This window comes from Filicampus tigris, chromosome 10 (assembly GCF_054856515.1).
Source record: "Filicampus tigris isolate MCC_2025a chromosome 10, RoL_Ftig_1.0, whole genome shotgun sequence".
Classification (NCBI taxonomy): Eukaryota; Metazoa; Chordata; class Actinopteri; order Syngnathiformes; family Syngnathidae; genus Filicampus; species Filicampus tigris.
In genome coordinates, this window is record NC_141226.1 from 22,961,374 (window position 1) to 22,989,370 (window position 27,997).

Here is a 27,997-nt window from a genome sequence, read left to right on the forward strand (position 1 = left end):
GGTCGACGTGGTGTCGCAGCCGTAAGGAAGCTGTAAGAGCACTCTCTCCCGGGGCACAGCAGATCGCAAAATGGCTTGACTGAGCAACCAAACGCTTTGGAGTGTTTCTGTTTTTCATTGCATTTCACAATGGACGAGCCGAACATCCTGCGACGACGCGGGCTACAGGTAAATAAATAATAAGACGCTGTCACGACACGCCGCTTGTTTCCAGGCAAATGACAACGAGCGCGAGGATGAGCCGTATGAGCGACGTCTCTCCTCGTTAGGCGATACAGTATTTGATGATTTCCTTTGGGGTTGTTGTCCGTTTTCTCTAGAAGTCATCTAGTCACCCGTCATGTGTTGCATTTGTGCGGGCGGTGGCAGTGCTACGCGTGTCAAGTGACCACCGATTTGCGTTTATTTTGGAGCATCTCATTACAAAGCTTTGGTAAATGCGGTTGCCTTGGTGATAAGAGGAGCACACATGATCTAGACAGGAACACCTCCTTTATCTTCCCCTGAGTGCTGCCATGTTTGTTTTTCTGCGATGGGAATAATGAAGCCCGAGCAACTGTATTCTTTTGTGCCTCTGCAGGGTCTCTGTCGAGAATGTCAGAATTAGAATAAAGTCCTGACTGTGGGGTTGGGCCGTTAAGGAGTCGTACAATACAATCTGATTTTGAATTATGCGGCATATAACGAACTGGGTTACTATTGACACAAGAGTGAAGAGGGAGAATATTATTATACAGTCATGTAAAAATATTAGACCTTGTTTCCTCAGTTTCTTGTTTAACTGAAATGCCTGGTACAACAAAAGATGCATTTGTTTGGTTCGCCGACAAAAATAGCACATGAGAGTTTCATTTGTCATGGTTTTGTTGTACATAACCGAAAGCCCATTAGTTGTTATTTCTATAGCTATAGCAGTTACTAACAAAAAAAATACTGTCAGCAAAATCCTGAGTGCCCCTAATGTTGTTTCGCCTCAGTTCTGCCAATCACTTAGTCAACATGGACGGGTGAAGTCTTCCGCTGTATTCTCTTGTCAGTCCGAACCTGTTTGTAACACATGAAAACTAGGCCACATCACAGCTAATGACATTTACATGCACAGAGAGGGTATCAGGGGAATTGCGGGTGATCGATCCATCAGAAGAACTTCTCATGCAGTAGCTTGTTCAACGTCTCATGATTGTTCAGAGCATGGGCGGGGTGGCCATCTGGAATTTCTGGAAAATAGGTGAATTTTCCCGAACGGCCTTCACGGCTGCAGCCATGATACTTTGGTCTTATTTTGAATGACCACTTAAGCCTACTGTGCTACTGTAATGTGGGTTATGGTGGTATTACTTAGTGACATCAATATTTTTAGGTGGTACTTGGTGTAAAAAGTATGCTTTTCACTTAACGAAGACAAAAGTGAATGCAGCAAGCACCTCAGACAAGTAAAGCAGTGAAGGCAACTCAGAATTTGAACGCCGGACTACAGACAGTCATTGACTGCAAGTGAATCTTATGCAAGTTGTACAAATATTATCGTATTAATACCCCAAAAATGCTTATGCTTATAAGCTGAAACATCATTTGATGATTTGTTCTATGGCAATTGGGGCGGTTTATAACACGAAATGATAACAGTACTGTCACTGTCCAAGTGTTTGTGGACATAACCGTATAAACACATCTATTATATTCTTCACCACATACATCACACACAAACGTTCACGGAAAGGTAATGTTTCTGTCGCCGTATTTCTAATTTCTGTCTCCGTTTCTTTATTCCAGAAAGAGCTGAGTCTTCCACGGAGGGGAAATGTGTAAGTGATACAACGTCATTCTCTTGCAAGCGACTCATCCAGGTGCTAGTCACCTGTCAGTTTATCAGTGGATGTCAATACTGCGGGTATTTCATGGCTGTATGCATTGACCCGGGCCAGCCTCCCGGGAGCCGACAACTGAAGCTGTAGATCAGGACTGTCTGCAGTCAAAGTGGTCTCACCGCTCAGACGAGTTTTATGTTCACTTAAACGACTAAGTGGAAACATGCCGGTTGGGCACAGTTTGAATATTTATGATGGATATTTTTTTTTTACTTTTCAGTATGTGACAACCGTTCTTTAAGCTTTCATAGCAGGAAGCGCCTGTCAGTCGCTTGACAATTTTTAACCTGTTCTGGAACATTGGCATTGTTTTTTTAGTAGAAAGATTAAGGTTATGTCCACCTTGTGACTAAGAGGCAAACTCAGATAACAGGCCATGAAATGTAGTACACATAACGCAATGCTCCATTTACAATTGTCCTGTAATTGACTGGAAATTAGTCCAGGATGTAGTTCACTTCTTGACAACAACAACAGTATAATCAATAGGACACTAATCAATGAAAGGATTTGAAGAGTTCAAACACAAAAGCAGACATCTCCACATTTTATGCGTTGAGTAAAATTATTTTGGGGGGTCAGAGTTTCCAGGTTGAAGCTAATAATTTGTATTTAAGGTATTCTAAATTAAACTTCGGTATTACATGGTATTTCGGGGCCTTACACACGACTCATTAGGCACATCTGTACAATGTAACAAATTCCAAAAAGACATGTAATACCCTTTGTAATGAAATTCAAATGCAAAGCCATGTCATACAGATTTTTATTGACAACGTCAAAGAGGTAAAAATGTAAAATGGTTATAATTGTCAAAATAAAATTTTTATTACACCAACCACGATAGATAGATAGATAGATAGATAGATAGATAGATAGATAGATAGATAGATAGATAGATAGATAGATAGATAGATAGATAGATAGATAGATAGATAGATGTTTGATTTGTAAATTGGTTTTGAAAATTGAAAAACAAAATCTGAACCAACATGGGTCCTATGATAGGATCAACCCTTATGCAGGTACTGAACTAACGACTGCAAGAAAACGACAGTTGTTTGTTTACATTCTACCTTTATCTGCATCCAACACGAGTGATGATGACATTTAAAGTGAAGCATCCCGGTACCCTCATCCTGGTCAGTGGAGACACCCCCCTCTCTTTCTCTGAATTTATTCATTAATTTAAATTCTAATTTATAACATCCTTTAAACTTGACAGGCATTGCCGCGTTGACCCAGTTTTTTTTCTCTCAATTTCGTCCGAGGGAACTTGAAGGCAACACCATTTCCTCCTCCCTCCGGTGCAAATTTATGCGCATGCGCTGTGCGTCGCTGCTGTGACTGGAAAGTTTTTTTTCTATCACTCTTTATGTGTTTTTTGTCGCAGTTATCATTCGATAATGTCGTGTGGTGGCGAGGACAGACTTATCCTGAAGCGTAACGGGTGACAAGGGGAGACCTCGAAGGGCGGACATGGCCGTAGAAGCGGCTCGTCATCACCGAGCTGGCGAGCCGCGGGTCGGGGCTCAGTTTTTACCGAAGCTGAACGACCGAGTTTGTGCCTTCGGACGTTGCCGACTAACCCGGCTAAGCTAACTGGCTTCAGTGAAGCTCCACTGGGGGGGAGAATCTCTGACATGAGCCGCTGGCTGTAGAGGACAAGCCACATACCTGGATTGCTTTTATCGGTCACCACCACCACCACCACCACCACCACCACCATCACCACCATGGCTGACCAAAACCACTACTGGACGGTGCTACCGAGCTACAAAACTAGTTTTGTTACCGGAGCCATGATGAAAAGAACCAAAGGGTAAAATCAAAATGCTATGCTACGAGCTGTCTATTAACCATTTTATCACAGGGCTTCGGTGACAAGTTTCTATGGATTTCGTCCACTGCATGTGTCTGGCTGTTGAGTTCGCCCGGGTTGTTATTTCTGACAGACAAACGTGCATATGTGGACTGCACATTGTCTGCACCCATCTGTCGCATAAAACGCCACTAAGTACCAGTGCCGATCGATATTCCGATGTGATCACGATTTTAGCTCCTCTCTGGTATGGATAGATTGATTTGAGTTTCTTGCTGTACTGTAAAACGAGCTTGTAACGTTCATATCGAGCCTATCATAGTTTATGGCTGCCTTATCTCCCTTGACTAATATAGAAGGCTCTCGGAGAGTGGTGGCGCATGCATTTGTATTTACAAACGTTGTTGCTGAAGAGGGTTATTCTTTAGGAGGGAATTGTAAATCTCACCGGCCATTTTATTGGGCATACCTGCAATACCTTTAGGTTGTTGTAAGAAAAACTAATACAGTGCAACCATGACTTGCAATCTTAATTCACTCGCAACTCGGTTCACGCGTACCGTGGTGCCTTGAGATACAAGTTTAACCCTCGGCCACCACTCATAATTCATTGAAATGAACGGCAGTGGGCCTAGAACACAAGTGGGATTCACATCATAGTCGTTCATCGCAGAGGATTTACATATGACTGTGAGTACTGTTGTCTCCATGTGTTGCTGCACATTTTTTGGGGTCAAAAATCTTTTAAAAGGGTTACAGTATAGCTACGTAGAAGGCTAATCATTGCCTATGTTAGCATTAGCCTTAATTAGCAAACTAAAGGCAAAGATGCTGTATGTTTTTGTTTTAAATACATAATGTGTAATTCACGTTGTTTTATGGTTAGTTTAACAGTAAACCTAAACTGAAGACTCTCTTTTTTTTTTAAAGAATTGATACAAATTACATCTGACTCTTTATCACCATACAGCACGTGTCAATTTTGTACTCACAAATCCAAGCAAAGATTCAACTGAATGACTGCTCAACTTTACGAATAATATTTAGGGTCATTGTCCCTGCGGTCCACTTGTCGCCCTGTAGGCATTAATTGGTTGTGCAGGTGTGCATAATGAAGCGTTTGGTGAGGATTTTTCTCCAGTTTCGTTTAACATGGTTTCTTTTTTAGCTAGGCTCAGACATCAGTCATGCAACCTACTCATTACTGTTGCTTCCAGTAGAGCTCAGCGATTGTGTGCGGCGCAGCATCTGCCCATCAGCAGACGTGGAACACTGAGCTACAGTCTATTCATCATGCCGTATCACGGCAAGCGTCTTTTGTCTCTCTGCTTAACTGTAAACACAGAAACACACACAGCCCATCACATTGATCCTTTCATCCCTTTGTTCTGGTTTGATTTCCTGTGAAGAATGAAATGGAAGACAGACGAGAATGCGTGTGCGTTGAGCTGCAGATGTTTTTAAGTCAAAGTCAAATGTTTATCTTTTCTTCTGACTGTCACTGGACTGCCTCTGCCGGTTTCAGGTCTTCTCTGTTGGTGGCATAAATATGCAAGTGTGTGCTGGCATGGCTCCAGCGTTTTTTCTCTCCCGGGGCTAATGCATTTGAAGGCTGAGAAATTATAACTATGTTTTAGGATATAAATTAAAAAGATGGAGGGGCTTAACCGGGGCTGCGGATTTCCGACCACCTAGCCCCGGTGAAGCGCTTTCCCTGAGTGTGTGAATCTGCCTCAGCATCGGAGGCGCGACCCAGAAATGTCAAGCTCTATCGATGTTCACATCCTTCTAATTATTTTAGGTCATATGCTGGAGAGGAACAGGGAAATGTCATCGATATCTTCAGGATGAATCCGAGTTGATGCGACAAGTTATTGGGAGGGGAACTAGTCCAACATCTGGACAGTTTGTTAAATAAGCAAAATATTTAACACACGCATTAAAAGTGCTCTTTAGAATTGCATGGATGTGTGTGGATGACAATTACTGTTAGCTGTTTGTTGTACGTTCATGATTTTAGATGGTTGAGTTGCAAGAGGCACATCTTTAATAACACCCTCAGACAAGTTAAGCGATAGCTTAAAAAGACCATAGTTGTAACATGTTAAAATGACAGTCATTGACCTCTATTTATGGTCTTTACGAAATGTCAAATTATTCAAACCATCCCGTACACTCACTAAATGTTTTTGAATGGTGACAGTTTGACAGGGGAGCACGTTCGTTCAGTTTTATGAGGAACGTGTCTTAGAAATCAGCATTTGTCAAGTCAATCAAAGGCTGACCGGCGTCCTGGAACAGATTGTGCTTGACTTTAGACGCGCCGCGGCATTCTGTATTAAGAAGTGAGTGCAAGGTGTACGAAGCCCTCAAGGCAGTGTAAACACTTTGACACATAGAGCAATATACAGCAGGGTGAGTTTTTACACCAGTATTGGTATGGGCAGATTATAGAACAGGGACTCGACGACGTGGCCCACCACGTAGCCCCCAAGGACCAAAACACTAAATAGCGGAGCCGATAATCGGTCCATCCCTAATCAGTGCCCAAAAAGTAACTCTCGGCTTTAAGAAGGTTGCTGGCCCCTGTCATAGAAGGACATGGATCTGGACTAAAACAGTACAAGAAATTATGAATTGTCAAATCTGGCAACTAAATCACACAAGAGGTATCCAAGCAACAACTGTAACCCAAGACAGTACAGCTTGACGCAGGGTTCCTTTAATAGAGCGTATACAGAGTTACATTGAGGCAACTAGATTCTTCTTGCGCGTCGGACGTGTTTTTTTTTTTTTTTTTTTTTTTTTGCGAGTTCAATTCAGCCGACACAATCCATACCTCATACAGTACATTGATCTTAGCAATGTTGAGAAACGTTCTGTTCATTCATGGTGATGGATCTGCAATGGTATGGAGAGAGTGTACAGTTATGTCATGGAAGTCAACGGGTGTGTCCGGCCTCCTCTAAATGTCAAACAAGGTTGTTTTTTTTTTTTTGTAAGTTTAGGGGCTCTAGCTTGAAGCCAGTCAAGGGAACACTTCCAGCTGTGTTATCAAATTGAATCAGCATGCATGTGACATTGTTTGTTGTTGGTCATTCGCTCATGTATTTCCATGATGTTCTGAACATATTGTACCCGTTATTCAAAATGAACGCACTTTGTGTTTGTATTCTGCATAAATGGTGTTTGTGGAAGCACATTGCATAAGCAAATGTATTCGACTTTTCGCTGTTAAATTTGTTTTCCTCCTCTCACAGTGCCCGTAACAACAAGAGAAGGAGTTTGGCGGTCGGGACCCCTTCGCCCACACTCTCACGACCGCTTTCACCTCTCCCGCTTGCCACAGGTACTTGTGTGTTTTGGTCTTTACACTTGTGTGTCAGCTGAGCTCTTTTTGTGATTATTGCTTGGCAGTCTCATTTGATGAACTGTGCGTGAGGCTGAAGGGGGGTCGACCATGGCAGGACAGCCATCCATATACAGTGCAATGAAAAAGGGTTGTCTCAGATCTTCACATGTAAAGATCAGACAAAGATAACCCAAGTGAACACAAAATGCTCTTTTTTCAAATGATTCGTTTTATTTTGTGGGAAAAAAAAAATATTTAGAGCTAGCTGACCTTGTGTGAAAATTGCAAAAGATCTCAAAAAGCTCCAACAAAATGCCAAGATCCAAAGTAGTTGACATCCATCAGTCTGGAAAGGATCACAAAAACATGACATCCATGGCAAAGTTCCAAGGCCGAAAAGCATTGCTGACCAAAAAACATTCAGGCTCGTCATACTTTTGCAATACACATCTGAGTGAATCCCAAGACTTTTGGGAGAATCTTCTTATGGACTGACAAAACCAAAGTTTAACTATTTGGAAGGTACAGTATGTGTCTCGTTAGAGCTGGTGTAAATGTAATACACCATTCCGAAAAAAAAAATATCATACCCACACTCATTGTGGTGGCAGTTTGGGTATGGTCTGGGGCTGCTTTGCTACTTCAGGGCCTGGATGACTTGCTGTGATTGATGCAACCAAGAATAACTGCTCTTTACCAGAAAATCCTCAGGGCAAATGTTTGGCCATTCATTTCTGACTTCAAGCTGAAGCATATTTAGGTTCTGAATCACAAATCAAAAAAACAGATCAAGTCAAGTTTTGAATGGCTTAAAAAACAAACAAAAAAGTCCAAACTTGAATCTGATTGAAATACTCTGGCCTAAAAGGCCGTTCATGCTCAAAAACTTCTCGTGTTACTGAATGAAAGCAATTCTGCAAGGAAGAGTGAGCCAAAGTATCTCCACAGAGATGTGGAAGAAGACCCATTGACAGAAAATTACAGAAAACGCTTGATTTAAATTGTCGCTGCTGCGGGTGGCCCAACCAGTTATTAGGTTTAGGGGCAATCACTTTTTCCTCACAGGGCCATGACTGTCTGCCTTTTCTCCTTGAATGGTAAAACCTTTCATTTAAAAATAGCATTTTGTGTTTATTTGTGTTGTCTTTTAATATTAAAATGAGTTTGATGATGGGAAACATTTTAAGTGTGACAAACAAGCAAAGAAATCAGGAAGGGGGCAGACACTTTTCCACACCATTTTAGCAATGCTCGTTTTGGTGCGGAATGTCACAAGATTGTCAGTATTTGCCCTCTAGTGTTATTTTGTTTACTTCTTGTCAGTGGATCCCATTGTGATAGAACTATATTGCTTGCATTAAGGAATCAAAGACCACCTTATGCCGAGCTCAGACTACATGACTTGTCATTCACGACGGTCGCTTTGTCTAATTATCAGACATGGTGTCATGTTTCTTCGGCCGGGTGAGTGTCTACGCCACAAGTCTTGACACCAAGCAGACCCCGGCCTATCGTCGCTTGCTGACACCGAAAGCACGGTCTGAATTAGGGGTTGAACAACTTCAATATTTGTTGTCGATATAATCGATAACGTCATGAAATAAATATCGTTCACTTGTCAACTCGCTTTTGCCTCCAAGCTCACTCACTCACTTTGATCTCGGTGAGGCATCCTTCTTGTTAATGGCTAAACTAGGGCGACACGATATATCGAAAAAATATCGGTATCGCGATAATGGCCTACGCAATATGCTTATTGCGAAGACAAATTTTCTTATCGAATCGTATGCTTTTATCTGAATTTGACCAGTCGGATGCACACTTAACTCATTAACTGCCATTGACATATTTATTTGTCTTTTCACAGTCCAGCCATTCAATCCCAGGAGTTTATTTATATTTTTTTTCTTTATGAAGTTACTTGCAAAACATGAATTATGCATGATACCTTTTAACGTCAAATCATACTTCAACGCCATTATTTTCTTAGCCATGTAGTGATGGCTTCAAAAACAAACAACAGAGACACCCTTTTCACTTGTTACAGCATGTCATCTTTGACAAAATTCTGTCCAATTATTATTAATCTAAGAAGGCCTCATATCAGCCAATATAATCAGCTGGCCGATTAAGCGGTCGGGTCATGGTTAAGTATTGTTAATTGTTTGTAACAAACTGTTTCTTTAGCTGGCAGCAGTCCTTCAGAAAGCCCCAGAAATGTCTCTTCCAGCAGCTCTGCTAACTTCCAGTTTGCCCGCAGGTAAGATTTGACTTGAACAAAGATTACCTTGAAAGTCTGCATATGACATCATTATTATCTGCTTACTACTTACACGTGTTGAGACATTCATGGAATTGAGTACGACCGATTGAATGGAGACCAAACGATCAAATGTAGGTTGTTTCTTCTTGCAAATCAAATAAACTGTGGCTTCAAAAGATCATCCAGTCATCAAAAATACCACCTGTATTTTTAAAATAAAACTCAACAGGTTTCTAATGGCACTCCCTGACCTATTCATTTACCCTCGTAATGGAAAAAAAAAGCCCACAGAGAAGCAGCTGAAAAGCCTCCGGGCAACTTGCTGGTCACGGGTCTTGAGTAGCGTCGCAAGCCGGTGCGGCTGTGGTTATGGGTGAAATTGCAGATCTTGCCCTCTCAAAACGCTTCTTACACACCGGGATCCAGAGGAGAATAGGCCGTAATGGTCGGCAGCACAGGAAAAAAAAAACAGCTCTTTCATTTCAATTGTAGAGTTTCCATGTTTTTTTTAGGCATACATATTTTTTTTATTTTCAACGCTACATGCTCATATTTTCCCCAAAATGCCTGAAAGTCAACCCCCAAATTTTCCCGGGTGATAACGTACATTTGGGGCGTAAATGCAGCGATCACGTCATTAGACATGTATCTATTCTTAAATTAAAAGATAACTGGCATAATTGTGCAATGTTGACATAACACAAGACAAAAAAAAAAACAAAAAACGTACATTTCCTGTTTTCACACAAACGCTGAAGATGTAGTTTTGTAAAATCTTCACCCTGGCCGGAGTTTTCCAAACAGCTCAGTCAACACACAGAAATGAAAAACGTATGTATACTATGCACTGCCTCTAATTGATTCACTTTTTCCAGAGATGCAGCACCAGTCTCCTATAACGGCATGTAATTCAGTTCTGCGATTTGAGCGTATTAGGTGTTGCACTGCAGTACCGCATATTGCAGCACATGCCCAGGAGATGAATTGTGCTACTTCACACGAGTCCGCATGACTCATCTACATGAATAGACTGCCAACGTGGAGACAAAAGAGTGCGGAGCTGTTTGGTTAAGTTCACTGGGTTCTTGTGTTATTTTATCACTCAAACCGGGATCAGCAATAACATGTCATCACTGGCCTAAGGCCCGCTGTACTGAGCCACACGACGGAACTGGACGGTCGTGACTCGGACCGGACACACACCGGGCGATCGACCCTTGCACACATACCAACTTACCGCATTGTAAAAAAGGGCGACTCTTGTTGTTCTTATGGGGAAACGACACACACGTGGGATGCGACAAGGCATTTTTGACGGGCTGTTCCATCTGCGATGTTGCAACGCCGTCCACCTGCGAAGTTTGGATCGGAGCCAGACGAGTTGTTGCAGAATCCCGCATTCAGTGCAACAATTTAGTCGGGTTTTGACGATAGTGTTGCGTACAATCCAGAAAGACGGCATTCGGCATACGTCGCACACGTGTGCCCAGTAGTAAAACGCAAAATAATCCGCAGGTCTTGGTCACTCGGCAAAGTTCCTGGTGTCCTTTCATATTTAGTAACATGTCCCCTTAAAGCTCGTTTGTGTGCAAAAGCCTTTGACCACGCTTGTCATCATGGATTGAATCAGTGAAAGAAAGTGGGACACGTCCTTCGAGAAGCATGCTGGACAGATGGGGGAGGAAGCATCATGAGTGTGTTACTTTGCACTCAAGTGTTTGAAGTAGTGCTTGGTTGCGTGAGCGTATTTGCATATGAAGTTAATGTCGCTGCTGCCTTGTAACATCTTGGCGGGTGTGGAGCTGCAAAGTGGGGACCGACACACTAGAGCGTGACAGACACACTTCACGTCATTCTCATTAAGCAGTGTTGACTTTGTTTCTTACACTTGTCTTTCACTGTCTCCTTCCCCTCATCTCCTGCTCCATTTGTGTCTTCCTCGTCCCGCCGCTGTGAAGCCATCTGGCCCGTACTGAGAGGTAAGAAATATTAGAAATGTTTTTTTTTTTTTTTTTTTGGACAATATCTCCCTTTATTTATTTAACTGAAGATGGGGAATTTCATATGCCAAGTGACATAGTAAAAAGTCAAATCGAATGGTGCTGAGTAGAGTGCAGTCCTCCACCAAGGCTGAACAAACGCGTTTATCGCTGGGAGTTGATCGCGGGATACGACGCAAGGTATCTGCTTGATTCGCGCCATGCCACAACAGAGAAGAGGGCCTCGTCACTCTCCTCGGATTGAACAAAAATGTATGAACGTCGCCCGTCAATCAGACCCGGTGGTTGTGCTACAACTTGCTCATGCTAAATGCTAGTGTTATGTTGGTTCACAGTTCAACACTTGTAAACAAGTAAATGCACTTACCAAATATGTTGACAGTTCGCAAGGATTAATTCAGGCGGGGAGAAGGGAAGTTACGTTAAAACAGGCAAAAATCCAGATGGCAGCAGGTGAGAGACTTGCCCCGACGAAGGCCTCCCAAGGCTGAAACGCGCCGGCACATTTTTTCAACCGGCCCTGTTCAAATGAAGGCCTTTCAATTCAGAATCAATTTGAGTGCCTCAGTTTCCTGTTTTTTGAGGGTGAGAGACTAGTTGCAGACTCGGTGTGGCTATGGTGTTGGGAAAAAGAAAAAAGTCCATTTAAACATTTCTACAGAGAGAGCTTCTCTATAATTTCCACAGGTGAGGAAATCCAGAGTACAGGAGTCTGAATAAAAGACACTCTGTAGATATCGCATCACTGCAGTCGTTACCTGAACGCAAGGATGCCAAGTTGGTCATGTAGCAAAATGGAATTGCAGAGCTTTTAAAGACACAGTTCTCCCTCACAGGACTTTACTGTTTTGTTTTGTTGTTTTCAGCAGAGGAGATGGCCGGAGATGGTCCGTGGCATCAGTTCCCTCCTCCGGATACTGCACCAATGCACCCAGTTCGTCAGTATCTGTAAGCTATTTCAATAGATGTATTTGTGTCCCTCGTTATCTTGCTTCCAAGACCCCTGCGGTCACCTTCACGGTGTCTATGCCAACTCTTTAGTACTGCTGATACTTCACCCCTCCCCAAATCAATTTTGCAGGTGCGAAACTCTCACCTGCTCGCAGGCTTGAAACTGTGGCCTTGTGAACAGTGTGCAGTGTCAACAGTTTTGCTCCGCCTGGCTGTCTGGAGCCAAAACGTTCATTCATCACAAGCCTGTGCTCTTGGCATGAGGACAAACGTCGCTGGCGTCGGGAGTGTCGTTTCGCGCTCACCCGTCAGCGGCGTTGAGGTCCCGCACGTGACCTAGAAGTGCGTGGACAGAGGTCACCACAGATCCTCACACCAGACTTTAAAAGCACAAACGGGTTAACCAAATAGTCCACGTTGAATTGAGTTATACACGGCGGGATCAAAGACGGGATCTTGTTTTCATGAGTTAGTCATGATAACAGGATGTGTCTGATGATAAACACTTGAATCACAGCACTTTATCATGCTGCACAGAGGGAAGAGATGAATCATCCAAGCGCTATCCAAGAGTAACGTCGATTGCTTCCAAGAGAGCTTTTTCCAATGCAATTTGATCTGTTTGTCAGACTAAATTCAAGTATTTTGACGACAAAAAAAGGGTCCGTTATGCGTAGCTGTTTATTGTAATGGGAAAATTAACTTTTGCCACAAGAAATGAGCAGGGTCTGTACGGGATTATGCACTTCCCCACTCAATTTATCCTTTGGGGAAAAGTCAAAGCACGATATTATTTAGCGCTTTGCGAGTTACACCCATTACGTTTTTTTTTTTGTGTCCGGTTTCTGTCGCGACGGCCTCGATACCTTATCTTGAAACTTGTTACCGAAACTGCAGTTGGCTGTAAAACAATAGTCGGGTCCTCTGTCGCGGCTGTAATTTTGCATGGTTGGCCACATGGCTCAGAGACGGTGAGGTCAGCCCTCCCTTACACAAAGCCCCTTTCAGGGATCCTCTCAGTGAGCTCTTTATGCCGCTCTGGCCTGAAACATCTCTAGTTTCCTTCTCGAGCGTTCTCCTCCTCTTTCTAGCACCTATTTCCAGTCTCACTTTTGCACTTCCATTCCTCTTATTTCCTGCGTTTTCCTTTTGCAATGAAGACCTCAGCCAGATGGAAGTTTTCATAAATCCCAGGCCTCACGTCACACATTTTGGCGCGGAGCGAGAACAAGAACGTACACATGGCCAAAATAACAGCCGTGCCGCCTGCCTCGGGATATGGGCCGCAGCGCCAAATAAAAATCCGGCTTTTGCAGAACAGAACACTTAAGCTCACGTCCTCCTTACTGACAAAGATAACAGAAAGGTTATTTATGTTTTGTTTTAAGCACCCTCGCTGTTTATTATCTTATCCCCAGTCACATGTCCATATAAAGCAAAAATAAATGCACTGAAGTTACTACTGCCGTTATGAATGTCCTACTTCAGTTTTGTTCAGGCCATATCCTGCTTATCCTCCCTCGTCGTCTTTTCTTCCTTAGTCGTCCTCTTCCCAGGAGCTCTTGCACCAGCTGCCTCTCCAACCGACACAAGATGATCTCCACTTCCTGTTTAAACATTTCCGGAGCACGGAAAGTGTGGCGGATGAAGAAGGACCACACGCTTCACCCACTGTCAGGCTCCGCTCGCGCAGTCTCAGGTAGCATGCAAACCTAGCGAGTTTTGGCTGCTTGCTTAATGTCAACATTGAGGTTTAGTGATTTCTTGTCTTTGAGCACCACTGTTCAAGAGTCCAACAGTGTCCTACGGTCATGGAGATAATAGAGATAAAATAAAAAATGAAAAAAATCATGAATTCCAAGGGGAAATTCCAGAATGATGATGAATGTGTGTGATCATAGAGTACCACCAAAATGTAGTTGGTGGTTTCTTTTTTTAGCCTGTGCCGTTAAATACTGTGGCATCTTGACTTAATGAGTGCCCCAACTTAGTTTTTCAAGTTACGGGCCGTCAGTGCATTGGGTTGTTTATTTTAATTTTTTTATTCTTTTCCATCTTGGTGTTGCGAGACAACATTTGACATACGAGTTGACCTCCAGATACGCTGCCGCCTGAATGAAGTGACAGCAAAATGGATAAATCCAGGTACTGTAATGCCCTTTGCATGTGGGCAAGGAGAGCCACAGCCGCTGATGCACTTTTAGCCGTTTTTTGAACGGGAGCCGCAGTCAAACACACAAATACAAAATGAGAGCTCCAGAGAGGCTGTAAACTATTTGTTATTGACCACATAAAGTCCCCAAGCAGTTAACCGTCGCCAATGCTACCTTATTAAACCACTCTACTCAAATAGAAGTCGTGCCACTTTGTTTACATGCTCTTGTTCTGACTGGTTGGGTTGTATTGGTGCACCAGGGGTTGCTATTTTCAACATGGTTGTTGGCAGTGTGCTGATTTCTCTGGCTTGGTTGTAAACGTTCCTTGTTGCAATTGAACCCTTTCACTCACAACAGATGTGCCCATGGCTTCTGTAGCTGAGAAACGGATCTGATACACATTAGGGGCATTTTCAAATGGACTGTGTTTGTGATAGTCATGGTTGTCTGCACTTGGAAAGGAATTCATGCAGTCGAGCCGTCCTCGGATATTAGGGGGTAGGTGCGTTTGGATTTCAAGGCGGCATTTCCTGAAATAAAAGTATGAAAAATGACATCTTCCATCACTTTTAGCGGTTCAATGCTGTTTATTACTCAAAAGTTGCATCTGTAAAGGGATTATGTCTCCACTGATTTGATAGGATGTTTTGATCGTTCCAACATTTGCCTGTTTCTCATCCAGCCCTGGACGAACCTGCGGAACATTTGACAACGAGATTGTCATGATGAATCATGTCTATAAAGAACGCTTTCCCAAGGTACAGTGAAACCTAGAAGTCATCTTTAGTCCTCGTCTTTCTATGACCCTTTTAATCAATCTTCACGTTTGATTCATTTAACACAACACTTGATAATAAGTCTTCCGTCATTGTTCCTTTGCTAGGCAACAGCGCAGATGGAGGGTCGACTTCTAGACATTATTGACGAGTGTTCGCCTGGAGCTGCCCTCCCCCTGGCTGACGGTGTGCTCGGATTCATCCAGCACCAGCTGGTGGAACTGGTCCGAGACTGCCTGGACAAGTCCCAGAAAGGCTTGGTAACCTCTCGGTACTTTGTGGAGCTGCAGGAGAAGCTGGAGAAGCTTCTGCATGAGGTAACTGCTCCTGCACAGTGAGCTGAAGAAAAACACGCATCTGTGCACTTGGAGTTTATTACCATTTAAATGTTCCTTCTAGAACAGCCAGTTTATTTCCGATGCCAGTTCGCACTGCTCTTTCGGACATTGAGTACTTTTGCGTAGCCTCCCTATGATTCATTCCATAATCTTTCCAGCAAACTTTTAGTTTGATTCATATTCTGCAAGGCACGGATGAGCAGTTTTCCCTTCGTAGACGTCTTTAACTGTGACTCTTGTTTAGGATAACAGGGCAAAGAAATGAGCCGTGGTGCACAGTGGAACCTCCAAAGTTAAACTGCCCAAAAATGGTACCGTTTGGAGTCCGAGGAAGTCCAGCTCAAAAAATGGCATTGCTTATTTAAGTAGCCCTCAATCACAAAAGAGTCTCAAAAGGCTTCACAGTCCTACAGTTCGCAAAAATAAACATCTCCTGCTCCCATTTTGCCAAGGAAATACTCAGAAGACCCATTTTGAGGGGAAAAAACAGCAACAAACCTTGAGATACAATCTCAGAAGGAGGGCCCCCCCTCCCCTTTCCTGGATGACCAGGCAGCAATGAATGTCGAGTGGGCAGCATTTAGCAAATGATATGATGGTGTACAATGTTCGTTTAAACTAGTGTTGTTCCGATACCACTTTTTGGGGTTAGACTTGGGGCTTGCCCTCCTCCGATCTTGTACCGGTTGGTCGATGCTGAATCCTTACAGCAACAGCCTCACTCGCCCCATCTCTAAGTAGGAGAGGAGGGGACGGGGAGGGAGGAGAAGCGGTAGTAAAACAGGCCTAAGTGACGATCCAGGTCAACTTCAACAAAATGAAAAATAAATTTGGAGCGCAAACCATCCATCATCTGTGACATCATGTTTGTGAGCTACTAAAGCAGCAGTGGCTAAAAAAGCCACACTTAGCTTGTTTCATTTAAGCGTGTTTTCTCATTCAGTTGTACCCGTTTAAAGTAACACTTTCAAGTGCCAGTGACGAGACGTTGTTTGATTTTACTATGAAAAAAATCTGCGTATATGAATACATGAAAATGTTTGTACTTAAGTCACACAATTTTCGTTGTTGGAAATTATGGAAATGTGGATTTCAACAAAATGGAGACAAATAAAGCGCGTTTACAAGCCTTTTCTATTATCCATAAACCAGACAAAGCAAAGCACATTTACTGTTCGATGCAAATATTTCACTACAAGCCACGATCCCTTGGACAGATAATGTAAAGAATGTGATTTGTTGTTTCTCCATCAGGCATATGAGCGTTCAGAGAGTGAGGAAGTGACCACCATTACAAAACTAGTGAAGAAAATCCTCATCATCATCTCCAGGCCTGCCAGGCTCCTGGAATGTCTGGTAAGGCCGGTTTGCCCCTTAAGTCTTGAACTCAATACTTGAAATGCAAATGTCACAACACAGTGTGATGATGTGCTCTAGTAATAACAATGATAATGACACTTGGCTGATGTTTGACATTATCCGATGGAAAGCATTGTCATGTTTTGTCCGTGGAAGTTGGCAGTTGTGTAGCTACAGTGTCAAGTTGATGAATGCTGTGGCGTGTCATGTTTGCAATGCTTTTCACCACTGCCTTTCATTCAACTGATTTCTTTTTTTTTTTTGCATGTTTGCTTGAATATAAAAGCCTACCGGTAACCGGGTCAAAACGGAATGAACAACAACAACATATCTTTGTCTTTTTTTCAGGAGTTTGATCCTGAGGAGTTCTACCAGCGTTTGGAGACTGCAGAAGGTCAAGCCAAGGTGAGCCAGGGGATCAAGACGGATATTCCCAGATATATCGTCAGCCAGCTCGGCCTCACCAGGGATCCCCTTGAAGGTGCCATGCAAATTTGTATTTGTCACAACAAATTAAACGATGTTACAGCAGAAAATAATGTGCCTTTTTTTTGCATGATTTCTTGACTCTCTTCGCTCGCATACACAGTGAGCGACTGCGTTGTTTTATTTATACATTCAAGTTCCTTGGGTGGGGTCCCACTTGGGACCTTCTGGTTTTATGCTTTGCACATGAATTACATGCCACCCTTACCCATGTTTTGGAATTTGCTGAGATTTTCGCACATTGGAAAAGGACAATTAAAATACAGTGCCACCTATGTTCAATTTTGCTGTTATTTCTCTTGCTTTTATTTCCTGTCTTGCTCAGTGCCACTATGGCCCTTCATCATGGGAACAGTTTCATTGAACTAACGATCATTTATTATAAATATGTTGAGGTCCTTAACCAACTTTTTTTTTTTTTTTTGCGGTTACAGAAATGGTCCAACTGGAACAAACAAGCCCAAGTCACAGGTCTGCCAGCAGAGAGTCGGATGAGTCTGGAGAGGCAACACCAACCCAGGTAGAAACTACAAAGTAATGCAAACCATATAGAGACACAGAAGTCGGAAGAACAATGTGCGCACATGATTTCCCACATGATCACAATGCTTTTGCTTATCAGACGTAACGGATTCTGTTTCCTGTGATTTATCTCTTCTGTCTGCTGCGATTCAGAGCCGTGCAGTTTGCACTCCCCCACGTAGGAAACCACTGGAGAGTGACTTTGAAACCATCAAGCTAATCAGCAATGGCGCCTATGGGTGAGAGAGACGAAATGTCTTTGTTTGCTTTTATCAGCCTGAAATGCTTTTGTGCATATAAGCAATTGGAAGATGTGTTCTAGTTCGAAATGATACTCTTGTGTTCATTGTCCCTTTGCCTCATCTTTTTGTTCTACCCGGCTTCTCTTCTATGCCTCCCCATGCGCCCCTCTCTGTCGCCTCGCAGAGCTGTATTTCTAGTCCGTCACAGGGAAACCCGACAACGCTTTGCCATGAAGAAGATCAACCGGCAGAACCTGATTTTGAGAAACCAGATCCAGCAGGTGTTTGTGGAGCGGGACATCCTCACTTTTGCTGAAAACCCCTTTGTGGTTTCCATGTTTTGCTCTTTTGAGACACGGCGGCACCTCTGCATGGTCATGGAATATGTAGAAGGTAGAGGCCCCACATCATTTTTACTCTATGCCTTGTATCCATCACAATTTGATATGTCTCCCCTTTTATTTGAAGGTGGGGATTGTGCCAATCTGTTGAAGAACATCGGCCCTCTGCCTGTGGACATGGCACGCATGTATTTTGCAGAAACCGTCCTGGCTTTGGAGTACCTTCACAACTACGGCATAGTCCACAGAGACCTCAAACCTGACAAGTGAGCCCCCAACCTGCACCAGCTGCTTATTGAAAGCTTTCATCATCTGCTTGAGTTTGAATTTGTGCGGTCAGAATAATTTATACAGCGCAAATTTAATTTCCCCCCCCCCCCCTCTTCATTTTCTAGTTTGTTAATCACGTCAATGGGACACATTAAGCTCACGGACTTTGGACTGTCAAAGATTGGCCTTATGAACATGACAACCAATTTGTATGAAGGTCACATCGAGAAGGACACAAGAGAGTTCATCGACAAGCAGGTATGTCGTCTTTCTTTGTATGTGGCTCTTGACTTCATTTAATCCGCTAACAGTACTGCCTTACCTTTTCACCCCCCCACAGGTGTGTGGTACCCCTGAGTACATCGCTCCAGAGGTGATCCTGCGGCAGGGCTACGGGAAGCCTGTAGACTGGTGGGCTATGGGCATTATCCTGTATGAGTTCCTTGTGGGCTGCGTGCCTTTCTTTGGGGACACACCCGAACAGCTTTTTGGTCAGGTGGTTAACGGTAAGGGAATTCTTAATTGGAATGTGTCGTTGTGTCGTCACTGGCAACTTTTCTGTCCCGAGTTTTATTCGTCAGTCGTCACTAACTCACGGCACTGGTTGCGTCGTTAGAATTGTTCCAATGAATCACTATTTGCTTGTTTGTCCAGATGACATCATCTGGCCTGAGGGAGACGACGCTCTACCGGCTGACGCCCAAGACCTTATCACCAGACTACTTCGTCAGAGTCCGCTGGAGCGCCTGGGAACGGGTACGTGGCAGCGTTTAATGACGGACTTGAATCAAGGAGAAAATGAAGGATTTTGTTGTTTTAATTTGAGGCAATGCATGAGTTCCACGTGTACTCCATGCTCCTCAGGTGGAACGACTGAGGTGAAGATGCACCTGTTCTTCCTGGGACTTGACTGGAATGGCCTTCTGAGGCAAAAAGCAGAATTCATACCACAACTGGAGACTGACGAGGACACCAGTTATTTTGACAGTAGGTGGATGTATATATTTGCATGCGATGGGTTAAACAACGAAAAGATTTGGTCCGCAGTCTCCTCTAATTTCATGCCTGATGACTCACACCGTCACCTGCAGCCCGATCCGAGCGGTACTCTCACCTTGGCTCCGACGACGATTATGAAACTAACGACGACGAATCGTCTCTCGAGCTGCGACAGTTCTCCTCTGTGGCCCATCGCTTCAGCAAGGTATGTTTTCTCTAGCTGCTCGCAGTGTTACTTTTGAGTCAACGTCTCTGTGTGATTAGAAGACACTTGAGTATTTCTTCCCATGCCGAAGGTGTACAGCAGCACAGAGCACCTGTCCACCTCTACGCCGTCCAACCAGAGTTTGTCGTCTTCGGAGCGGAGCCATAGCGAAGAGAAGGATGAGCGATGGGAGGGCAGAGGCGCCTTTTCCCCTGGTGACGGACACAAGCACCACCTGGCTAGCGGAGATAGACCAGATGGACTCAGGGGGAGGTGAGAGATTTCAAACAGACGAGGGACACTTTAAAACTTTGCTTATTGACCTGTTCAATTTACTTGTATAAGAATAAGCTCGCTATCTTACATGAACCCTAACCCTTATGGTGAATAATAGATGTCGCAATAATGGCTCTATAAACCTCTGTGCACATTTTCTACTAGGGATGTTTGAAATGAATAAATGGGAACTAGTTTTCCTCAAGTTTAATTTACATGTAGTCTATAAATATAAATCAAGTGTAAAAAGAAACGGTGCAATATTTTATCTCACTTCCCCAGATGTTTGATGTTCAATAACATTGATAATAACAATAACAAATGTTTAATAAACACAGTTTAAAATGTTATTTTCGTATCAAGCATATCCTAATATTTAGAAATAACCACACTTTTTTAAAAAAAGACTTATAATTTTGCTGCTTTTGCTGATTTTTAGATTATTATTATTATTTTTTTTTTCAAGGTACCGGTATCAAGGTATTTTATATAGTATCGAAGTCGAAATGTTGGTATCGGGACAACACTAGTTGTAGGGCACGACTCCGTAATGATTGACAAGTCAATAGCACAGTGGCAAGTCAGGACTCCACCCACCCGTCCAAATATGGCCACCTCCAGCTGCAAAAAATCAGGATGGCGACAGCCGAAATGCCAAACTTTAGCCTTAAAAAAGGAGTCTACATACCAGTGGGTGATGTTCCAGTGGTTATGTCTTTTTTTCTATATTTTAATGTGGTCAGTGAGCACAAACTGTTCAGAGTTCAGGAATAACTGACTCCACTTCCCCTAAAGGTTTTGGCGTTTCAGAACATTAAACGATGATTCACGACCACAGGGCCGTGTTTTGAAAAAGAACGTTACCAAACGTGACCACGACCGAACCGGAGGCCATTCACATGCTCATATGAGAATAAATTGCAAACTGCGATAACTGGCTTTTGGATGTTCCCACCCGCTGTTGTTGTTTTTGTCAGCCTTAGTTACTCGCTTGACTATTCCTTCGATGCACCGGTGAAACAGATTGTTGAAATAAATCCTGTGCACATTTCCCTCGCAGTTTGCGTCCTCGTGCTTCATCCGGTTCCTCCCAGTCAGAGCGCAGCGCTAGCCCGCTGGTATTAAACAGCACTCAGAGCCTTGACACGATGCCTCGCTTTGCCATCCCTGCCGAGGAGGAGGGTAAGCCTGGAAAAGCATTCACGTGTCCCGCTATTTTCAACTCGTCAAGGGCCGGCCCCGATGCCTTTACCGTTCTGCTTTGTGTTTGTAGATGGCGTGGTCTCCAATCTGCGGCGCATTCGTCTGCGCAGCAACAGCACAGGCACCAGGCCGTCATTCCGCAGAGGCGCCTCCAGACGCATCGCCCACCAACTGGACACCCCAGAAAAACCCAGGCCGCCAGCTGGAAAAGTCCCCAAGTCTGCCTCGGTCTCCGGACTTTCCCTCATTATTACCCCAGGTGCACGCTTAATAACGATCTCTTTACAATTTGAAAAATGCCTTATTCGTAAAACACGGAAAGGAGGACAGCTTTTACAACGCTAATGTAATGATATAACACAATCTACAGTTCTGTAGTCCAGTATCTGTCTTTATGGTTCGGCCCAGGGACGGACTGCCCAGCTCTGCAATACTGTAATTGCAAAGGCTAGGGCAAACAAGAACAAAAACACGTATGTCCTGGAGGGGGCAGTAACGCACACTTTGTGGCCACGGCAACGGCTCTGAAAACATTTTACACCAAATACCCCCTCAAAAATCTCCAATGAGCACCATTAAGATGTTGCGTAGCCAAGCTAGCAAAACTAGTCTTGAAGAATAATTCGGTGGACATGTCATGAGAATAAGTTCCGTAGTTTTGGCCTTTAACACACAATAGCCCAGGTGCATTTATCCCTGAAGACTCCCCGAGGAGCCGCATGAATGACCTTTTCAGATATGCTCCTCATCCAGATGACTCAGCGGGTCCTCCTTCCAGCCCCAAGTCATCGCTGTCGCTCTCGTCCAACCCATCGTCCAGAGACTCGTCCCCTAGCCGGGATCTTTCCATCAACATCAGCTGCCTCAGGCCTCCGGTGGTCATCCACAGCTCCGGGAAGAGGTTCGGCTTTGCTTTGCGAGCCATCAGAGTCTACATGGGGGACAGCGATGTCTACACAGTTCACCACATGGTCTGGGTATGTGTCTGTCTCACAGGCGCTGCGGTCAAAACAATAATTATACTGATGTCAAACCCGAGTCAACTATGTTTTTCTTGTGTGTGCCCTTTTTGGGCATTTATTGTTAAATAAATGTCAACAACGTTGTTTTACTACGACGGCATCCCCCCACTGGTTTTGATCTGATCATGAACGTGTGTTCAGTGTGTGGAGGAGGGCAGCCCGGCCCACGAGGCAGGTTTGAGAGCCGGCGACCTCATCACTCACGTCAATGGGGAATCCGTACAGGGTCTTGTCCACACTGAGGTGGTAGAGCTTCTGCTTAAGGTGTGGGAGGAAACGCCGATTGATTTTTTTAGTGTTCTACCATTTACTTTCCCCTCTTAGCTTCATATTAAAAGATACGTTTTCAACAGAGTGGCAACCGGGTGACCCTGCAGACCACTGCTTTGGAAAACACTTCCATCAAAGTGGGCCCTGCCAGAAAGACGAGCTACAAGGCGAAGATGGCTCGACGCAGCAAGAAAAGCAAGAGGAGAGATGGGCAGGACAGGTACAGTGTCATTTTGTAAAGCAGATTGGCTTCACACGTTTGGGATTGTAGTTGATGTCCCCAGTTGAATTTTGGCCCACGTATCGAACGTGAAAATCAAGCCGAAACTATGAACCTTTACTGTTTTGCTCTGCAGCCGACGGCGTAACATCTTGAAGAAGCTGTCTAAACATACGCCCCCTCCGCCTATGCAAAGCAGTCGCAGCTTCTCTTCTGGATTCCACCAGTCATCTAGCGACAGCCTCTCGGGCTCCCCCACTCAGTCTCTCTCTCCCGGCCCTTCCACTCCCTGCCGCTCCCCTGCTCCTGACCACTCTGGAGGTGAGTCGGAAATCCTTTAACCCGAAAGGATTCCACCTTCACATTACAAATCAATTTGCTAGAACCGTATCAAAGAAAATCATTCTTATGTTTCAGTCTGTCTGAGAGGTAACATGTTGATTATTGTGGTTGTAGGTTGCAGTTTTTCCTCAACTTTATTAAGCCAGGGCACTTAATTAAATGAATGATCTCAGGGCACACCAAAAAAAAAAAAAAAAGTTCGAAAAAGTATATATTGAAATAAGGATAATCTTAATCGACTTGGGCCCACACCCACAGGCAATATTGTGGGGGGTTCAGGCAATTATGAAATGTTTTTCTCTGTCCCTACCATATATTGAAAAGGCTACCTTAGTTACCTCCCTCCGTCCTTTCTCTCCACGCAGATTCAAGTTCCTCGCCCTGCTCCAGCTCTCCTAACTCACCAGTACCTCAGGCTCGTCCCAGCTCCCTCCACGTCCTGGGCCGCTACACCAAGGCCGGTCGCTGCAAGTCCACCAGCAGTATCCCGCCGTCCCCGCTGGCCTGCATCCCACCTCCCCAGCCTCTGTCACCTCAGTGCTCTCCCTCCTGCCTTCCCAGCCACCCAAAGTCATTGCAGGGTTTTCACGGTAAAACGCTGTCCCCTCCCACTATCGCCCGCCATTCCGTGCGTCCCCGCAGTGCGGAGCCGCCGCGCTCGCCGCTCCTCAAGAGAGTCCAGTCAGCGGAGAAGCTGACCGGTGACAAAGCGACAGGCGGCGGGTATCATTGTGAGAGGAAAGCCTACAGCACGCGCCGCCACACTATGGAGGTGCCGCTGTCCGAGGGCGAGGACGCCGAGGAGGACACCGCCACCGGGTTCGTCTGCGTGGGCGAACACGGTCGTCAGGGACTGTACGTCGGCGGCCAGAGAGGCCACCAGGACCTTGTCGGAGGAGGCAACGAGCACCACCGCTCTGCTGCCTCGCCGCAACACCGCGGCGGTAACCACCACTCCTCCGAGGTAGTGGTTATGAGGAAGTTGGCTCTGTCCGAGCGCCGGGACTCCTTCAAGAAGCAGGAGGCCGTGCAGGAAGTCAGTTTTGACGATTTGGACGAGAGGGAGGCCACGCTTCCCCTCACTCTGCCCAAGACGTTCGAGGCGTCTTGGGTCGGCTCGGCCCAGTCGGACTCCAAGATGAAGGTGGGAGGAAAAGCGACGCAGGATACGGCGGCTCAGCTGAAAGCCAAGTCTACAGATGAAGAACCGTTTTAGACGAGGGATCTAGATGAACAACCGGTTTCTCCTGGGCAGCGTTTGACTTGCCGCTGTGTGCCACTCACAAAAAGTTAGGGATGTTAGACTTCCATGTGAATTTTCAGGATGACCCCAAAATGCACTGTTTATCTAGATAGCCGAACTTAATTTGACCGTCTCTAAACTTCGGAATGCACATGTCCCAACTGCTCAGTGCTTCAGTACTTTTTGCACAACTTTGCCGTTTTGTAACAAGGAGCCGAATGGCAAAATTCACAACAGGTTGTCTGAGCCATGAATGGACGATACATTTCCACTTGTACGCCTTTCTCAGACTCTTCCATTCCCTGTATTTCTGCTGACACGCGAATGGACACAGCACTCCCGTGTTCAGTGCGAGGTGGCATGTGAACTCATGGCAACATGGAAAACGTGTGAAAACTCCCAAAAACTGTTGAGGCTGAACATAGCGGCACACCTGCCGCTCACGCGAATTCCACGTGTATTTAAAGTAACACGGTCTGCTTACGGTTATAGGAAGAAACAGTGAAAAATGCTATTGACATGCTAAAAGTTAGCATCAGTAGTTTCAGAAGCAACAGATATTTGAACACAAATGGTAGAGCAACACATTTAGACTGATAATTTAACCATACTCACAGGTATATATGATGTGCAGTTGTTACAGCATCTTACGGAGTCACTTTCACAGTAGAAAACGTCTAATATTCCTTTTTGCGTCTGTATGAGTGCACAGTATTAGACTGCCTCCCGGTGGCCAAGGCGGGCATATCGCAAGAAGCAGCACAATGAATTGGATTGCAGCATTTACTTTTCATTGAATTATGGCAATATAAAGTACATTATTATAGAGTGAACAAGCACCTTTTATTTTATTTTTTATTTTTTTGGAGGGTAGCTGGAACGGATTAGTGGCGTTTATTACGGATTAGTGGAATTAAACTCGGGATGTCTCGGAACCACTGTTTTGAGAAAAGCTACGCTCGATTTTGTACGCATCATCGGCAAGTTACGGCAAAGACACTGGAAGAGTCAAAGAAAAGCATCGTGAATGTCCTGGAAAATGTTGTGAATTTTGACATTCGGCTTATTGTTAGAGAACAGCAATTTGTGGAAAAAGTACTGAAACACTGAACAGAGGGACATGTGCGGTCAAACGCTTAGACAAGGTCAAGTAAAGTTCATTGCTAAAGGTTATAGTGCAATTTTCTGGCCATCCTGGAATTTAACGTGGCAGCCCAAACGTTTTCGTGAGTATGGTCGCGTGCGTTGATTTTGAGACGAGCGCCTCGCCAGACAAACTGTGATCCGAGTCCCGTCACGAGCTTGAAAATGGATGTTTCACAGCAAAATACGCATCCTTCAATCCCGTTATCATAAATACGTCTATTTTTGTTTACTCCCCGCCGCTTGTTTTCTGTCTTTGTTTTGAAAACACACCCTCCACGGATTACATTTTGTAAATATGTTTGTATTTTAAATGAAGATGCGTATTTATAACTTTCTATGCTCATCTGGTTTTTGGCTTTGCCTGCGATGCTTTAGTGATTGCAACTGTCAGAAAGTGTAAATATACAGAACCTGTGATTTTAAACAAAAATTTTTTTTTTTTTTCCCCCCCCATTCTTTCTTTGGCTTTGTGTTGCACTTGGACGCAACAGAAAAATCCATTTTGTGCTGCTTCTCAAGAGGAAGTCTCTCACATTATTGGGTCTCATCACTACTTGATATGAGGATCACACTTGAAATCCAAACAAGGTTAGCCATTAAAAAAAAAACATACATGTGTATGGAAAACTGTTTGATCATTTTTTTTTTTTTTTGATATCCAGCTTGAGTCTATGTACTACTAGTAAGCTCTTTGCTCTCACTAGTAAGACAATTCAGCACACTGGACGAACGACTAGGGTGCTCTCGGAAAATGATTGTCTTACTAGGAAGTTTTTTTTTCTCTCTACTACTACTACCACTTTTGGCTGATTAGTATGCAATCAAACGTTCCAAGTGAACTCCTGTGCTGGGCCAGTACAACGAAAGAGTCAATTTGCACAACAGCAAAACCAACATTTTGGGTCAAATGAACGAGTAACCCAAAAAGTTGGGTCAAATTGACCCAAGGGCCAGTCGGTCCCTTTTTGACACAAGATTGGGTTATTTTGAGCCGACTGGTTTTAAGGTGTAGTGAGGCAAAACTACTCGTGGGCATTTTGTTGCGTGGGTTATAATAATCATTCTACTGCCGTACTCAATTGTTTTATTAGCGAGGACAAAGTGGACCAGTATATGGACAGTAAGCTTGGTATCAAAACAGGTTTTCCACACGAGCGTTTCCGTTGTACATAAGGCGTGCGTGCTGGAAAGTGTGTCCGCGGCGGGATCCTCGTGGCGTGGTTGTCTATTTTTTTTTGCACCGTTTCCTTAAACTACCTGTCGTGTCCGTCTCCTTATAAATGAGTCGTATTTGGTGTACTCGCACAAGTCTTGTAGCCGTGTGACATTTCAGGACTGTTTCTCTCTGGCTAGATTGGGAAAAAAAAAAAAAAAAGACTGTACAGTGAACAGTGAAATTCAAGCAAATTTTTGCCGTTTTTTGGTGTGTAATATGAATGAATGTTTACGGCAAAAGTGTATATGTGTGTGGGTTTGGTAAATTATTTAAAAAAAAAAAAAATGTAATCACATATGGTAGTTAACTAGAAATTCTGAATGGAGCAAGTAAAGAATAGAAATGATTTTTCTTTCACCCTGTCTGCCCGAAAGGAAGCAGTGTTGTTGCAGTAGTACTAAACCACGCTGTTGATGTGTATTGTATAAACAACGGTGGACCTTAAAACAGCTGTTGGTTGGTGTTTTTGAAAGTGACCTTGCAAGGATCGTTGGCCTGCAAAGTGGCTTGAGTGCAACTAAAGTGGCAGGTACCTAATCTCCTCTCAAAATCAACCTCAAAGGATTGTGCATGCTTTACATTCCACCATATTATTCCCACCTTTACTTTTTTTTGGGGGGGGGGGGGCGGATGCTTTTTGCATGATTTTATTCAGCTCGTGGAAGCTGTTTAATGCAGAAGCAAATGTGTCTTTGGGAGTTCCTCTTGGAATTTGAAGCTAATGTGTTGGATACATTTTGGTAGGTGTTCAGGATTTGTATCTTATTTTATACCCGTTAACATCTGTACCCTTAAGTGTGTAATCATATATATATTTTTTTTAATTCCTCGTTTTAAATTGACATTTAGCAGGTTATCCCCTCCCCCAAAAACTTTGGTCATTGTGTGCGCATTGCTTTCCATGTGAGGTGTTCGACTGTCATTTGCTCTCAATACCCAATTTTTGTGTTTTAGTGTACTTCCCCAACAAATCCCCTTGTCTCCTTGACAACTGGACCTTGTGAAGTTCCTACTATGTGGGGATCTTGTTCAGACTGATGTGCCAATGTCTGTTTTTTTTTAAGTGTCTTAACAGTGCTTGAATAAAATATTCACCCAAAAAAGGACAA

The 27,997-nt window shown here is 44.0% G+C and overlaps 1 protein-coding gene across 5 annotated transcripts; it reads left to right on the forward strand.

Annotated features, from left to right (window-relative positions):
* mast3a (microtubule associated serine/threonine kinase 3a) lies at positions 1-27,997 on the forward strand. 5 transcript variants are annotated; one of them, XM_086042835.1, is made up of 28 exons: positions 1-168; positions 1,774-1,805; positions 6,951-7,039; positions 9,230-9,302; positions 11,264-11,284; positions 12,172-12,253; positions 13,798-13,955; positions 15,095-15,170; positions 15,296-15,505; positions 16,781-16,882; positions 17,234-17,366; positions 17,806-17,891; positions 18,047-18,132; positions 18,320-18,528; positions 18,604-18,742; positions 18,872-19,004; positions 19,087-19,252; positions 19,401-19,502; positions 19,611-19,733; positions 19,838-19,950; positions 20,042-20,223; positions 21,287-21,408; positions 21,500-21,688; positions 22,183-22,406; positions 22,593-22,715; positions 22,805-22,941; positions 23,078-23,262; positions 23,649-27,997. In XM_086042835.1, exons 1-28 carry the CDS (start codon positions 130-132, stop codon positions 24,497-24,499), a joined length of 4,185 nt encoding a protein of 1,394 aa, XP_085898961.1. In that variant the 5' UTR covers positions 1-129; the 3' UTR covers positions 24,500-27,997. The 5 variants fall into 5 exon arrangements, with proteins under 5 accessions (XP_085898961.1, XP_085898960.1, XP_085898959.1 ...); XM_086042834.1 differs by lacking the exons at positions 1-168; positions 1,774-1,805 and adding an exon at positions 3,192-3,690; XM_086042833.1 differs by lacking the exons at positions 1-168; positions 1,774-1,805 and adding an exon at positions 6,565-6,671.